Here is a 16517-nt window from a genome sequence, read left to right as displayed (position 1 = left end):
TTGGCCAGCAGGCCTGATGCGGAACTTGCTTGCTCTCCTTCCCCTCTGCCTCCAACAGCCTTTAGAATAATCAGAACTTCACAAAAAAACATACACAACATCAATTTTCACGTACTTTGCCTAGAAAATATAACTATGCAACTATGCAGTTATGTCCCTGAGTATAGGGAAACCACTTAGGTGAAGTGAAGGTTATTATAATTTCCTGTGTCAGAGAGATGTACAAAGTTTTAAGCTTTATATTAGTTTTTATTTTCAGAAAACAAAATATCTTTCAATTAAGCAAAAGAAAATATCAAAGAATAATAATAATTTCAATGCTTTAATAGATGACAGCCCCCATTTTGTAATTAGAACATTAGATCTGGTTTAGTACATTTATTTGAATAAAAAGCAAATTGTCTCAGTATAATTTCCAAATTGCTCTTAGATTTATGTACTGCATGCTGGCATATCATGTACATCTGCAAATCTCTGATCCACTTAAACATAATTCCAGCTAGACATTTAACTGGAAATGGATAAAAGCATATATCTGATTTCTGCACAATGCTGCAGACATTCATTTGCACAATTTGTGCAAGGCCTACTGCCACAAGCCATGTGGTTGTCCTTAACATGAAATTTCTGACATTAGCAATTTGTAAGCAAAGACAATATTTTACAAAAACCCAGTTCTTTAAGTACGCTGCTAGGATTGATCATAGCTGAAGATACTAGCTACAGAAAGGAATGAAACATGATGAATGAGTGCACAAACACTGCTGCAGTTAATGTTCAGGTAGATTTTCAACTCTTGATCTAAATAGCTTCAAAATATTTTGCATCTAACCTAATTATTACAGTTAAAAATTCAGTACTCTCCTGTATTTCTTTGTCAGTGACTGAATATTAAGAAGGGGAGTCTTTTTTTCTGTAAATAAAGTGCAAAGTAAAAAGTGCAGTAAAAGATGTCAATAAAAAGGAGGGGACTTGGAAAAGGTTGAATGCCTTGTTACTTTGGGCCACATTTCTGAAATATAACCAGAATTTTTAACTGGTACTAACGATCTTGCTAATTTTCTTTATAGGGATGTTTCCACTATCCTCACTTCCTATTGGCCAGTTTGGTACTGTGGAAATATTCCAGAATTCTTTTTTGTAATTCTCTGGTCAATGTCTCTTTCACATCTGAGTAAAATTATTTACATCTAGCTAACAGCAACAAACTCTGTATATGTTCAGTCATGTCAATGTCTTATTATTCATTAATGTTTTCTAAAAATGGAGCTGTCTTAACATTAATAAAAAGTTAGCTTTTTAAAAATATTTTTGAGAAACACAGCAGAACTGGAATATACAGTAATTTGCATTTTATGTTAGTTTGCTACAGTTATCTTTAATATAAAGTAATTTGCCCCTAAAAACCCTGAAATAGAACAAATGCCAAAAGACTCCCTATAGATATGGCAATTTTTAAATTTAGGAGTTCCATTAAACCCACCGACCCACTGGGTCCTATGTAGTTGCATTAGCCTTATGACAAGCTCACAAGAAGGACCAAATATTAATAAATATATAGAAAGTTACACAGAAAGCTCTTCACGTGTCCCCATGCAGATTTCCAAAATAAGACCATAGAAGGCCAATGTCTTACCCCTCAGAAGACATTTCTGAAAAATATGATGGGACCTACTATAGAATGCTGGACCCAGCTTCTCCTTTTTCTTCACAAGCTACATTCCTACCACAAAATGGAAAACAGCTCATGTCCAAATCCACATGGTTGTTTACACAGCACTTGTGATTACCAGGATTAAAAGCCACCATGTTCTTCACCACATCACTACTGAACACTTTAAAGCAAGCCTAAGTCCTAACCTTTGAACGCTATTTGAAAAAGCCTTTCCCCTGGTGTTTATCTTGAACAAGGCAAGACAGGAGCCAACAGTGTTATGAAATTACTATTTCTTCTTGGATGAAGAGCACTCGGCAGGGTCAATACTGCAGCTACTGCAAGCCATCCCTACAAAGCCAGGCTGAGTATGTGGCTGGTCACACAGAAGACTACTTCTTCCTTTTTATCCTTCTCAACAGGCCAAGAGAAAATATTTCCCAGTCACAAGGGGTAGAAAGGGTGTTTTGTTTTGGTTTTGGTTTGCCTTACTCTTCAAGGTGACAGGACACCAAAGCTCGACTTGGAACAGGTTCTTCTCCTTTTCATGTGGTCCAGGGAAGTTCAAATATTTTTGTCTCCCAGTCCTCTTCCTGAGAACAGGATTATCTGAAATACCAGCAGCTAACACTAACAGCTGCTCTGAAGAAGCCCAGAAACATGTACAGTTTTGTACCTATTCTTCTGGTCTTCCTTCACAGACCACACTTTTATGAGACTAGATGGACAGCTAGGGAGCACACTGGACAAGGTTTCCTGACAGAAAGGCATTGGATAGCAAAGACTGCTGCTGGGTGAAGTTGTTAGTAGGAGTTTTATAGTCACGGTTGCTGAATTGAGAGAAACTAGCTCGCAAACATGAAAACCATGTTACAAAATACTGGTCAGGAGACAGGGTGTTCATTACAGCCCCAGCCAATACTTCGTGTGACAATAAGGCACTCCATAATCACGTCTTCCATGTCCTCCACCTGCAGCCCATTTGACATGACTGAAGTGCAGAACCGCCCAACACATTATATGACAAAGTGTAAAACAAACAAAACCCAACAACAAATATATAGGGAGAAATCTGGCAGGCAAAATAATATATCCACACAGTCAGTTTTCCAGGACATTATAACTGATAATCCTGTAAGGAAAAGGTATACTAAGGACTTTGTGTTTGTGTTTTATCCATTAAAAAAGGGCACTAAACACCCCCAAATCCGCTTTGCTACAAAAATCAGAATGAACAGGACAGCTCTTGAACATCTTGGGCTACCAGCACTAACTGCTCTGAACTACTCCCAGCTCAGGGACACAGGTATCGACATATCTCCCTGAAGGTTCAAGTTCTGTTTCTGTGAGCAATCCTCACCTCCCAGGCATGCTTAAGGCTAACAGTGCTCCACGTCACCTCAATGACAGGAGATAGTTGAAGAATTAGCACAAAGAAAGAAAACTGATTCAGCATCTAGGTTTTCTATGTGGTGTTTTTCCCTGCATGAATTATTATAAAAGTAATACAGAATTTCTTCTGCATATTGACAAGCTTTTTTATTCTAAAAAGGAGAACAAATACAAGCGTCGTCATCATCCCCAATTACATTGCAAACAGTGCTTTTAACTGCCGATAGCTGCTGTGCCTCTGCCTCTTCCAAAACATTGCCATGCAAATTTCCCAAAATGAAGAGTGTGCCAGAGTGCAAGTGTTAAATCTGAAAACCAACATTCCTGTTCCTGTTGGCGGGCTAGAAGGAGAATGGCAAAAGTGGACCATGCTGTCAGGGAACACAACATGACATCATAATCTTTAGCACAGAACTGCAGCTGGAACTGCAAACTCCTTCTTGTCTTACAGTATCAAGCATTTGTCTTTTTACTAAGAACCGCATACTCAATGAACATGCTGAATCTGGCCTAAACCTGCAAGTCACTGAAATACCACTTCCGAGCAAACATACCGCAAATTTGACAGAATTTTACATTTCCTCTTCCTCCCCCACCAGAAAAGCAAGATTGCTGGGTTTTGGTAGCTTTAGATAGAACAACTGCTGTTTCCTAACTGTACCCTGAACAACACTTATGCGAGGAACAGATTCCGAAAACCACTCCCTACTGCCAGAGGGAGAATGGATAACACTCAGGATTCATCAGGGAATGGGGAGAGATCTGAAGGTGCAAATGCCTCCTCTATTAAAATGGAAATCTTCTGCAAAATCTTCTAAAGAGAGGAAGTCAATGTTCTTCAATATCTACCATCATGCATAAGATTCCTCCTCTTACATACAGTATTCCCCAATTTTGTTACTATTTTACACAGGTCTTTATCCTGTGTTGTAATACCTAGGCATCCCTGCCATTCTCTTGTGTGGAATTTAACTTTATTTTCTACAGAATAGAGCCCCAGGTTTCTTCCCTATTTGTCTCAATACATTTATTCTTCTTAACAGTGTGCCTTTTTAGGTCTGGGTAAGTATATATTGTTAATATAACACATTTGCCTCATTCAAAATTTCAGAATTTCAGAATTCAGTTTATACCTTGGTTAAGTTCACCTCGTAGCTGGTGGCTAAAACTAAAATCCATTGGTCGCCTCTATCTCCAGCAAGCACTAACTCAAAGATTGTATAGAAAAAATGAAACCTTTTCTTAATCTTTATCTAATGTCCACTTTTCTTTGAGTGCCAAACACCCCAAATATTTTAATCAATTCTCTTGGGTCTCAGACAGTCTTTTAAAGTTTGATTACCTTATTTGGTCTAAGCTTTAATTGTTAGACATACCAGTGCCACAGGGTCTCTAAAATATACTTGCAAGCTGCACATTCACGGAAGGTTCTTACCTACTACCATACAGCTCATTATTGGACAGATCAAAGTTCACTGAAATGAATAGAAACCTTTAATCCAGATTTTCCCTCTCAAACCTGGAAGTGGCTAAGCACCCTCAGTCTTTGCAATCACAGCTGAGAATTCAGTGTGCTCCCTGTGAATTTAAGCTGACAAGGAACTGAACAGAAGTGCGGGCATACAGTGAATATTGAAGTGGTAGAAAATGGAAATAAAAATTAGAAATGAAAACAGAGGGGGTCCCACATATAGTTTCAGGAAAATGTTCCTATCTAGACAAGATAATTGCCAGTCATAAGAAAATAACCTATTATAAAATGTGATGGGAAATTAACTTAAAGACTGCTGGATGAGTTCAAAACTACATACAGAAGGTATGCTAGTAACTATCCTAATTACAAAAAGTAAACTTTTAAAAATAATTTCAAATTTAAATATAATAAAAAGAGTAATTTAACCCTCAAGCAGAACCTATCACTTTGACACTAATGTAGAGCAGGCAGAAAGGAACACAGTTTACTTTTACTGACAAATATAAGATTTTGAAAGTACACATTAAAAAAATACCAGTGTCATTTTCTTAAGTTTGACCAGCTAAAAAGTAGATGTCTCTTACAGAAAAAGTGTGCATCTTTTTCTGACCAATATTTCACGGATTATTTGAATTCCATAACATCAATAACTCATTCTGCAAGTCAGGCAGTGAAGATCTGGCCTCAGGACATCTGCGTGTGGAAATTCATTAAGTACACAAAATAGAAAAACTGCTACCAGAATAAGCATGCAAGAAAACCACACTGTATACAGCTGATTCTCTGAGAAGCAGAGAAAGGACAATGATATGCCAAGAGAGACTGCCCTCAAATACATCCTCTCTCAGGAATGAAATTCACTCGGTTCTGAGATGTCAGGTAGCAACAAAACCTCCCTACCTGTTCTGAACAGTGCAACAAAAGAGCTAAAAAGATGAATGCTGGTTTGCCCTAGTTTTGTACAGGCCTTTTATCTTATGAATGAAGCTATCTCCCAGCTTGAAGAACAATGGAAGAATAATGGAAAAGTTGAAGGTGCAGAAGAGAGAAAAAAAGGTAATTTGTTCCTACTAAGGGCAAATACAGTCATGTATTTGGGAACACTGGATCACATGTAACCATCAGAAAGAAAAATCATGGAAAAGAGAAAAATGGATGCAGTGGTCTTCAAAACAATACTGGGTTTGTTATTCTTTCTGTTCTTGGGAGGACAGATATCTGATATATTTATGCTGGTTTGTGACCTGGAAGATTAAGATTAATTTTCTGTGTGCTACTCCGACTGCTTGCTTAATTCTTGGTAAGCCAGTTTAGAGCTAGGCTTACATGTGTTCAGATATTACAAGAAACAGATATACCTAGAAGCTTTATGGGATTCTTTTTTTTTTTTTTTTTAGAGTATTAGTCCATTTGGTTTAACTATTTCAAAAGGAATTGAACAAAAATGCTTAGGAGCTTTTAAAATCCCACTTTACACTTTTGATTAAATCCCTTAGAAGTGTCTCAAAAAAACCTTTCCTAAATGTAGACATAATACCTCCTCAAGTCAATGACCCACTGTGAGGACAGATCCATTACTACAGTGACAGCCCTTAACAAGGGATTTATAAAACAAGTAGACTAGTTCAAGAGAGTTCAGCAAAGGGAAGGCTGATGCTTCTCTTGCTAAGAGCAATTTCTAAAAAATTGCAGAGGTCAAAATGCCTACCTGATGCCAGGAGGGTATTCACTGGCATGGTCTACTGAGGAGATTGTACAATTATTTGGTTTTAAGAATGATCTATGGATATATTTCCTTTTATTCTGGAAAGATTACTCTGCTGCAGCAGTATTTTCCAGTTTCTAACAATAACTCCCATTCTGCTCATGAACGCCATTCTGTCAAGTTTACAGCCCCTATCTATCACAGTATTTCAGCTGGGCTGCAAAGCTCCCAAGTTGGGAACTGCCACTTTCACAGCTTTCCCAGCTTTGACTTAGATGTTCAGTGTCAGCTATAAAACCAAAAGTCAACATAGTCCATCCTAGCTAGGGATCCAGTACAAGGATCTATAAAAATCCAAATTATTGCATGCTCATAAAAAGGTCAGCTTTTTAGCTTTCTTGCATCACTGTTCCATCGATTTCAGCCAAACTATTACAGTTCATAGAAGCTGAAGATCTTCATCTGGTTGTTGGCTTTTAAAATAAAGAGCTGAAACACCTCCTGAAACATCTTTCAGCAAAACTTTATCATTATTTTTGCAAAAGAATAATAAATAACGTAGAACCATCTTAACTGGGGCACTTCAACTGGAAGAAAAAATTGGTCATAAAATAATAATCTGACCCAATTTTAAGAAGTTTATACAAATGCATTATGCTGTGGTCTAAACTTAAATACATAATTTAGATTACTTTGTATGAGAATGACTTAGTAAGCATCAGATCATTCAGAAAGTAGCATGAAGCGAACGTGATGGTCCTGCAGTATAGAATCATAGAATCATTGAATCATTTCAGTTGGAAAAGACCTTCAAGATCATCAAGTCCAACCATCAACCATGTATGTCTGGTTACTGCCGTAAACACCAGTTCTCACATCTTTAGTATGAACAGGCTTACAAATAATACCAAAACATGATTTATAGGAGTTTTTTGCAATGGAGTATTTCCTTACCATCTCAGGCAAATATGCCCCAGTTGGCCTGTTCCTTCTGAATAACTGCTTTACTACTGTAACCACATTAACTGTTCCTCACCTCTAGGTACTTTCCACAGAGGTCAATCATCATCACTAGTCCTTTCCTGAGGACAGCTCTTTCAACACTGCATCTCCGTGGATGATCTGTACAGATCCTGCCTCACCACTATCATCCTTCAAAAGAGCCCTTCAGGCTGACCTGTCTTTTTTCCGTGTGATCAACAGTTGTTTTTCATTTGAAAAGTCTGACAGTCTGGAAATACACCCAAAGTCAGTCATGTCCCATAGGCACTATCTGCAGACCTCTGAGCACCTATGTCTGCTCCAAGATCTTTGCAGCCTTTCTGCTGCCTGGCTGCTTCACTCCAAACATCTGCTGCAGACAACCACACACTGCCACTGGATAAAATCCAAAATATCTCTTGCTGACTCTGAAGTCAGACTGCCAGGCACAGCAGGAGGCACAATCTTTAGCATCTATCTCTCCTTAGGCCTTGCTAACATCTTAGTTTCACAAAGTAAAATCGCCTCTATATTACTATTTGTCTGAAACGCTCCAAATGTCCCAACTGGACTGTTTTTTCTGGTCCAGCATGTCCCCTCTCTTCTGCACTGGAAGTGATCAGTGCTAGCATATAGACTAGACATTTGACAAATTAATTTCTTAAGTACTTTTCCAGCATCTGATTGCTGGTTTAGTGAATAACTGGTGTGAAATCATATGGAAGAGCTACAAGTGTCTGAGAAGTATGCATAATGTACAGAAATACTGTATTGAGCCACTAGAAGCCTTCATCTTCTTGTCTCTAAAATCTTTACACCTTTCTCTAAGTGATAGAATGTGAAATACTTGTACAAAAATCTGAATGTTTGAAAAACACATAAAATATAGAGGAAGAAGATATATTAGGAACTGCACAAACTGCTGGCACAAACTTTATTCTGATCTCTCTCAATATTCCTGTCATTCTGTGCATGTACATGCAATTTGAAGAGCAGTGAGAACTGATTTTTTGATAGGTATGCTGTAACACACACTATCCTCTTTCCCAGTAGTCCACAATTCCTTGCAATGAGCCTTGTTTGTATAAATGCTCCTGCATAGTGGCAAAAACTGTGATTGGTCACCTTCAGGCAACAACTGCAAATGAAGCATAAGTATTTTCATGGCAATATTCTGCAGAAGTCTCTGGCTCAAATTCTTGTACTCTTTACAAAGCTAACATGTTCGGCCAATCTATCACCCTTTTAAGTTGAGAGGAAAAGTAATGCACTCTCTTTTGTTTAAGGTTCCAAATAAATTACTGTGACATACTCTGCAAAAAAAATTAATGAGAGAGTACACAAGTGCCAGCGATTTCAAATTACTTTTGGGGCTAAAATGATCAGTGCTGAACTCCACAGGGTTTTGAGACTGGACAGAACACACACTCCACTGTAACAGGTGACTTAGAGCATTAAATGTATTGCTGACTGCTATCCAAAGTCACTTCTTGCCCTTCAAAGTGCCTCTACCTTAAAAAAAATCAATACAAAATTAATTATAGGAGGGAACTTGTGTGGACTGTCTCCAGTGAACTCTGCTTCTTTCACACGTAAGTATTTATTGAGCTATTACAGGTGAAATATTAGGTGCTGAGCATATGATGCTAGATAATACTCACAGCAACCGCCTCCAGGATTTGTTTAACAGCATCAGCAGCATCTCGTTCACTGTAGTAACCCTTCTCCACAATCCTACAGAAAAAGCAACAAGAGAAATTGTGTTCAGGATTATGCATTAAGTTAAGTAAACCGTGCAGGGAAAAGCTTCTTTTCAAAAATGAGCTAGAAAACAATCAAATTTAAATAGACAAGGACTCTGGAGTACCCCCTAAAGAATTGAAAACAATCCTTTTGCAATTTAGGTTACCTTTGATTTGCAGTTAAATGAAAAACTAGAGATAAAATATCAACTAGGTAAGAAGCTTATAATATATACACATTCAGTTGAAAAGTTTTGGAATTTTCTAAAATTCAGGGAATCTGAATTACTCATATAAAGCTAGGTATCCTTTAGGAACTGCTTTTTCACTTCTATATTTAACTTAAGCTCCCCCCCCCCCCCCATTTAGTTAGTTAGTTATTAAACAAAAGCACTGTGCTATGCACACACAGACCTGAATTATTCAAGAGAAAGGGTTGGTGTAAGAATTTACTAGCTTCAAATTATCCCTCAAGTATAATGGGCTGAACAATTGCCTTTTTTTCCCCCATTGCTAGAAAACTGGGGGCTCTTTAGGCAAAGAAACATGGTTTCATTAAAACTAAAACTACTTTTTTTTTCTTCTTAACGTAAATAGCCTGTATGCTATGTTTATTTTGTATAGATGACATGGTAACAGGTTGATTTTGTACATGTGCTGACCATGTGCAGCTTATGGTGTATTCAGCAACATTTATGAGTTCTGGAGATCCTGCAAATCTGGTTTTCTTCCTCCCTTTTCTTTTACATCAGTTCAATCTTGTAAAAACAAACAAAACCTCAACTTTCTTCTTTAATAATGTTATCTCCCTGGAACCTTACCATGATAAAAAAGTGAAGAAAGAAAATATTTTTCTGTGTTAAGGTAATGTTCTGAAGTGGTATATTTCAACATGTTGTATGCCATGCTGCATAGAAAGGGCAGCAAGGGTTTATGCAGATTTCTGGGCTGGCCTCCCAACCCAGCTACAAGTGACAAAGCCCAGCTCTGCTATTGCAGCTCTTTTAGAAGAACACCAGCAGTGATACAGGGTCTTGGGGCTGACTCAGGATTTGCATTGCATGTTCTCCAATAACTGCCATTACAGAATGAACCATTATAGAAATGTGCAGTTCAGTTAAACAGAGTCAGCAGAAGATACAGATTTGCACAATGACATATAAGAAATTAATAAAAGAAGGAGCTATCATTAACATGTACTATTGCTCCATTTAAGACACCCAACAGTCTTTTTACTATTGTATTTAACTATACCCAGTATTTGCGAACTACAATAATTCTCCCTCGGAGGGTTACCTTAAAGGTCAGATCTTTGACCTGAAGTTTTGATTTTTTACCATATTCATTTTTCAAAACCCAAGAAAACATAAACAGATGTTGTCTAGAAACAGAACCTGTGGTGCCTATGAGACATTTTATAAAATGATCTCCTGCAAGCACACAAGCCAGTTTTACAAAACAATGCCCTAAAATCCCCATGAAGCAGGAGAGCAAGAAGCCTATAAGCTCTGAAGTCAGAAGTTGCTGTAAAGACCTTCTGCTGCAGAGTCTAAAACCAGACTCTGCTTACGGCAAGAAGGGTATACTCCTTTCTCCCCACTTCCCCTCTTTTGCAGTATCTTTTTATCACTTCTCTTCTCTGAAATAACACACTTATATTGAGCTACCTTCAATTCAACTCCTTACAGCTTTACAAAAGCTGACAGGAAAGGTGTTGACTAATGTACACATGAAAAGCATTACTCCATACTCATCAGAAGATTAAATGCAATAAGAAACAATGCAAAGGTAATAATCCACCAGAAACAATTGTAACAAGCATGACACCACAGAAAATAGTCTGTACAGGGATATTCCTAACCAGCTGCAATTATTTTACCTTAACACTCATTGTGTTCACAGATAACTAAGTTTATTCATATGGCATCAGTAACAGCAAGCAAGCCCTCTCAAGCAGGAGCTCTTCTATTTCACCATGATTTCTTGGCTGCATAATTATTTCACCTTATTTCTAGAAACTTTTTTTTCTGGCAGCCCTTCCGCTACCATCCCATATGCACTGCTTTGCCTCCTTCGCATTTTTGTACCTCCAGCCCTTCTGCTGCTTTGGTCATTTGTTTAAAACATCAGGAAGAGCTTTACTTGAACTTACCACCACAAGGGTAAAACAAAGCAAAATTTACCCAATGAGGGAAAGTGTTAGGCTTTTAGCCTCAATTTTAGGAAAGAGGTTAAGAAAAATCATAAATTACACAATAAAATGCTACATTATGCTTGAAAGTTAAGATTCCTCCTTAGCTATTTCAGGCTGAATTATCCTCCTTTGGCAGATTACATGGTGAGACATGAGCCCCAGTGACAGTCTTGCTTGGGTCTTAGTTCCTCCAACTATACTGGTTAGGCTTCCTCCTCCTTTTTAATTCAAATAAAGTATTCCATGTCAGCCAGCAGGTTCCTGTCTGTAGCATCCATAAAGATTCTGAGAATACAGACATTGCCCCCATCCCACCTGGCCCCTTCCCTGCTGGTATTTTGGGTGCTAACTTGCTCCTCTGACCATGGCACAGGACGCATGTTAAAACACTGTCCTTGCTTTACAGGATTCCATGTATTAAAGATATTCACATCATCATTCTGTTAAGCTTACAATCTTCAGTAGGGCATGGGAGATCATAACAAAATTTCAAATTTGATTATAAGGTAGTAAAACCAAAAGTCTGCTGCGCTAGTTTGACCCTCTGCTTTCAAACTGCCATAGATTTTGGAATATAGTCCACAATGCACCACAGGAAAAAGACAGGCATCGTGGGGCGGCTGCTATGAAAGTGCTGCACGTAGGCTGAGCTGCCAGGAGTGCACCAAGTTTAATTCTACCATCACTCAGGTCTATGTCCCCTAGGAATGGGCCACCCTGCCCATGCCTTGAGTCCAACAGCTGAAGGATGAGCTCAAGCACCTGACCTTAGAAACATCTGAGGCAGAAGGTTTTAAGGTTTCAACAGGATTTGGAGTTCTCTGATTTTCCAACATATGTGACTAAGATCAGAAATACATGGCAGTACAGTTACAATCCAATTTACATTTCTCTCTTCATCCAATAAATTTCTGCTTTTACAGTATGGTAAACTAGTATTTGTTCTACCCTTCCTTTTTCAAACAGATAAGCCTGGGGTAAAAAAAAAAGACATCTGTAAATGCAGCCAACTTCTTTGTATTTTCTTCCACTCAACAAAATCAAAGAAACGATGAAGTTCAAAGCTTCCTGCCAATGCCTGACCGATGCAGGAAAGAAAACCACCTGACTGCTAGAAACAAGAGAGATCAAAGAGATGCTCAAGACTGCCCTCTTGACCACAGCATGTAGAAGACCAGCTCACCCTGACTTAGACAACTAAATGTTGCTAAAGATAGGATACTGCTCTCATTATTTACATTAAACATGTAACAGAAGAAGTGCACAGACACTGAAGATGAAGCCATTGTGAATTTACACTTTACAGTAAACAAATGTAATGAAGTGTGGGCCCGTATTTCAGGAGAGCAATAAAAAACAACTGTAGAGTTATTGTGCAATGCACATGACTCATCTGCTGATGTTACATGTGAATAACATGCACTGGCAAGCCAATTACAGCTTATGTCACATGTAGTTAACTTTCTATTTTTTCAGAAGTCTAGAATCCAGACTTATTGAGAACACAAACCTAATTCTTAATTAATAATAATCTAGCAAGTAGAAAACCTAATCTTCTGTAACAGCGATAAATAAAAAAAAGACATACTTCTTGCTAAAGACGAAAATTTATTTCTAAGGGCACTCTGCTTTAAAACTAAAACCTGGCTATTAGGCAGTAAGGAAAAGTACTGAAAGAAGATTATCCTGTAGTTTAGGTCCTGTAAGAATGCTGGTGGATCATTTACATATCTATTTTTTGCATCCTCCCTGCGATATTTTACATAAGACAAATGGTAGGTGTGCCAGTTTGCTTTATTATGACAACACTCCTACCTGAGACCAACGAAGCTTCTTTACAAGGATTTTTCAATTTCAGCCTGCAGATTAACAATGACTCATTGCCCTTTTTTCCATAATGGGAGGAAACCTGCAGAAATGTCTTATTTTATTATTATGGAAGCAAAAACAATTATATATACCTAGTTTTCCTTAAGGAAAGCATGGATGAAGAAAGATTAAACCTTTGTTGAGAGGACAGAAAGATAGGAACAACAATAATAAGGAACTAATTAAATACTCTCTTTGATATGCAAATGAAGGAGCCAGGTAGGTCAAAAGACCGCTGCAGAGAAAAACTGTGAGGAGGACAGCAGGGAATCTAGAAGAAGGGATACAGAAATGCTTAAAGTCAAAGAAAAAAAAGCTTGGAGAAACACTGAATTTGATGTTGCAAACATCCAGGAAATTCAAGACAGTGTTTCAAATCAAAGATGACATTCTAGAGCAAGCAAAAATGCAATGTCGATTAAATAAATGATTCATATTCTAATCACATTTATGTAGAAGCATTTTTTCATGCTTGCATGAACAGACATTGAAATATGCTGATTCAGTTGTTTATGCTTGTACATGGTGACACACCCATCTAACAGCGTCTGTACTGATGGACACCAAGCTACAGGTCTCCTAAAATACCACCTGATTTAATCTTGTCTTTCTAAGAACATGTGAATATATTTGAGACAAATCCGCCTCTTTCTATAAAGAAAACCAGGGAAATATTTCCCAAAAGCCCCTCTTCACTCCTCCTTCCCTCTACGGCCGGAGATGGAGATGCCCCTTGGGAACAGCCCCACTCCCCACGGTGTCAAGAGACACCCCTGCCTGCCTGCCTGCCTGCCTGCCTGCAGGGCCCAGCCACCCACCAGAGCCCACTCCACTGCACCCTCCGACCCAGAGCCCACCATGGCCACCCCAACACAGCGGCGGTAACACCCTCCCAGCTGCTGCTGAAGCTCAGAGGTGGAAAAGCCTTGTGCCTGTCAGGTAACGGAGCTATAAAGAATTTAGTACTGAGAAAAAACACCCTTAGCGCCACACCGCCCAGCAAGCCTCTGGAAATGGTATGATGTATTTCTTGTGATGCATGCTCTCTTATACACAGCAAGTAGTTGAAATTTGGCAGCTTCCACGTGATCGTCACATGTATGCTTTCAAGTGCTTAATAATTTGCAGTAATGCTTGCCAACTTACATCTAGCCTTTCTAGCATTTCTGTTCCCTCTGAGTACCGCAAGTTTTCTGGCAATATAAATCCTTTAACTTTGCAGACAGTTTTCAGTGCAGCCTTTCTCTACCACAGGAGTGCAACGCTTGCTATGTTCCTGACAGTGTTTCTATTATGCATATCTTCATCAGAGTCTGCATCAGCAGATGCATAAATTCTTACCGGCATTCACCATACTTCTGCAGCCTGCAGTATACTTTGGGAAGACCATGTGCTGGATTTTAGTCCTTTTGGGACATTCTTCTTAGGACTTGGTACTGTGCTTTAATTCACTACATCTGTATGAAGCCACTGAAAGCACTGGGATATCATAGTAAAAGGAGGTAGGCAGTGGCCACACTTGTTCTGCAGAAACTTTATTACTGGTAGGAAAAAAATAAAAGGAAGAGTGCAGTCCTGCTAAACTAAACACATTTGATCTGAAAATCAATGAGGAAAGAGATGAGGAATCTCAATGTGTCATTTTAGAATCAATTTTCAGAGCAGTATTAAAATTATATTGATATACAATTTCACAGTTGACTGGAATACATGTATCTGGGGATTAATGACAAGCATGTTAGGCAACAAGTGGAAACAATCAATCTCCTACAAAAACAAACAAGTGAACATTTCGTCACAGAAGGGAAGGACTAGGCTTCAGGTTTGATTTCTCAATAAGTAATAAAACAGAGGGCCAGATCTTTCCAAATCCAGCGAAACAGCGCTTGCACAGCTGCAGTGGTAAAAAAAGGAATCAAAAACCACCCAGCAACCTGCTTTGAACAGGCAGAGGACTCATCCAATGCCAGAGGATGCTGGACTGGGATAGTCACTGATGGCACACATCTCTTCATGCAAGACTGCCAGTACCTTAAATTCTCAGTCAGCACTGGCTGTTGCCCCGGTAGTGAGACCTCTCAGCTAAGACTGAGGAAGGGTTGTCTGTCCTCCCTCGGGCAGTGCAGTCCACCAGGCCACTCCAAGCCTTGCACTGTAACAACTCCTGAAACCTGTGATCGAGAGCACCAGGTGGTAGAGGAAGCAATGCAGAAGAGGAACCAAATGGTAGAAGAAATGAGTACTTTACCAGCTCCCTGACCCTGAAACCGAAGTCCCTCTCTGTTTTGTTTTCCTTGGGTATGGGAAGCCAGTGCAACAACTATTCCTGCAATTTTAAACTTAAGCTGTTCTTGTGGCTCCTTGTGCTCAAGAAAATTTGAAATCTTACCCACGTTAACAAACTTACTTTTTCCTCCCCCACACTCTAAATGGACTAGTTCTCCTATTCTTAGCTTTACTTCCCTGCTTCACTCCCACACGGGCCACCCTACCCATCCTCCAGCCTTGCCTGAAATCTGAGCAGGTAAAATCTGTTTCTTGCTTTCCTTACCTCAGATTGGTAAGTGCACTTAGTTTTGTGCTAGTCAATCTAAACAGTTACTCTAAAATTTGCAATATTTAGCCATCATTTAATATTGCTACTATAAATACTATTTCTCCACACTGTGGAGTCAGTTGCATTTCAGTATGTGAATCTAGAAACATTATCATATAGCTTGCAAAAGACCTACTAAATCTATTTAGCCATCCAAAACAGTAAAATTTTTTATTACTTTATCAGTTCCCAACAATGTTTCTCTTTCTTTCTTCATGCTATGTCCATATTTGCTTTTTAGATCATTCTTTATAAATATCAAAATATCCAAAAAAGCCATCACTGATTTTAGGGTCATTTTCATTCTGCCTCCAGCTGGCTTTTATCCAAAAGTCTTGTACCACATCTTACCTGTGGGCTGCATCCTGTTACATCATGTACAGCCCCAGGCAAGACACTGGCCTATATAAACTAGATCTGTTCCAATACCAGTATGTGCTAACAGTTTTTTAAAATACTTGGTTCTATACAATAAATGTTAATTTACTTAATAGTTCTCTGGTTGTCATGGAGATTTTTTCTGAATGTATTCAGTTAATTCTTATGCAAATTCTTCTATTTCATTAAAATGAAATTAAAAGATTTCTACATGGTAAAGTAAGACAGAAAATTAGCAGAAACAGGACAAGAAAATGCCATCACTCTATTCAACAGCAAAAATGTTTCCACAAGGAACACTTTCTCAATGAATGATTCACAGATCTACTGGCTCATACCTGCACCAAGGTGATTCCAATTCCTTGTTGCTTTGATGCATTTGTTTAGTTAAAAAGTAAGGTTTCTCTCTAAATATTTATGTATTTTCCATACTATAGCACTGAAGAGCAATAAATATTAGGAAAGTAGTTCTAATTCAGTTTGCTGCTTCTCCCTTATTTTACAACCATTTTCATAATTCAGTGCAGACTAG

The 16517-nt window shown here is 38.5% G+C and overlaps 1 protein-coding gene across 1 annotated transcript in view; it reads right to left on the bottom strand.

Annotated features, from left to right (window-relative positions):
* CAMK4 (calcium/calmodulin-dependent protein kinase IV) overlaps positions 1 to 16517 on the bottom strand; it is a 172890-nt gene that overhangs the window by 49423 nt on the left and 106950 nt on the right. The window contains exon 5 of the mRNA XM_010563452.1: positions 8868 to 8940. Coding sequence (XP_010561754.1) covers positions 8868 to 8940 — 73 coding nt within the window. The remainder of the gene's footprint in view (positions 1 to 8867; positions 8941 to 16517) is intronic.

The sequence above is a fragment of the Haliaeetus leucocephalus genome, unplaced genomic scaffold (genome assembly GCF_000737465.1).
Source record: "Haliaeetus leucocephalus isolate CR32 unplaced genomic scaffold, Haliaeetus_leucocephalus-4.0 Scaffold167, whole genome shotgun sequence".
NCBI classification, from domain to species: domain Eukaryota; kingdom Metazoa; phylum Chordata; class Aves; order Accipitriformes; family Accipitridae; genus Haliaeetus; species Haliaeetus leucocephalus.
Note: the sequence above shows the minus strand (reverse complement) of the source record. Positions and strands in the feature narration are given on the sequence as shown.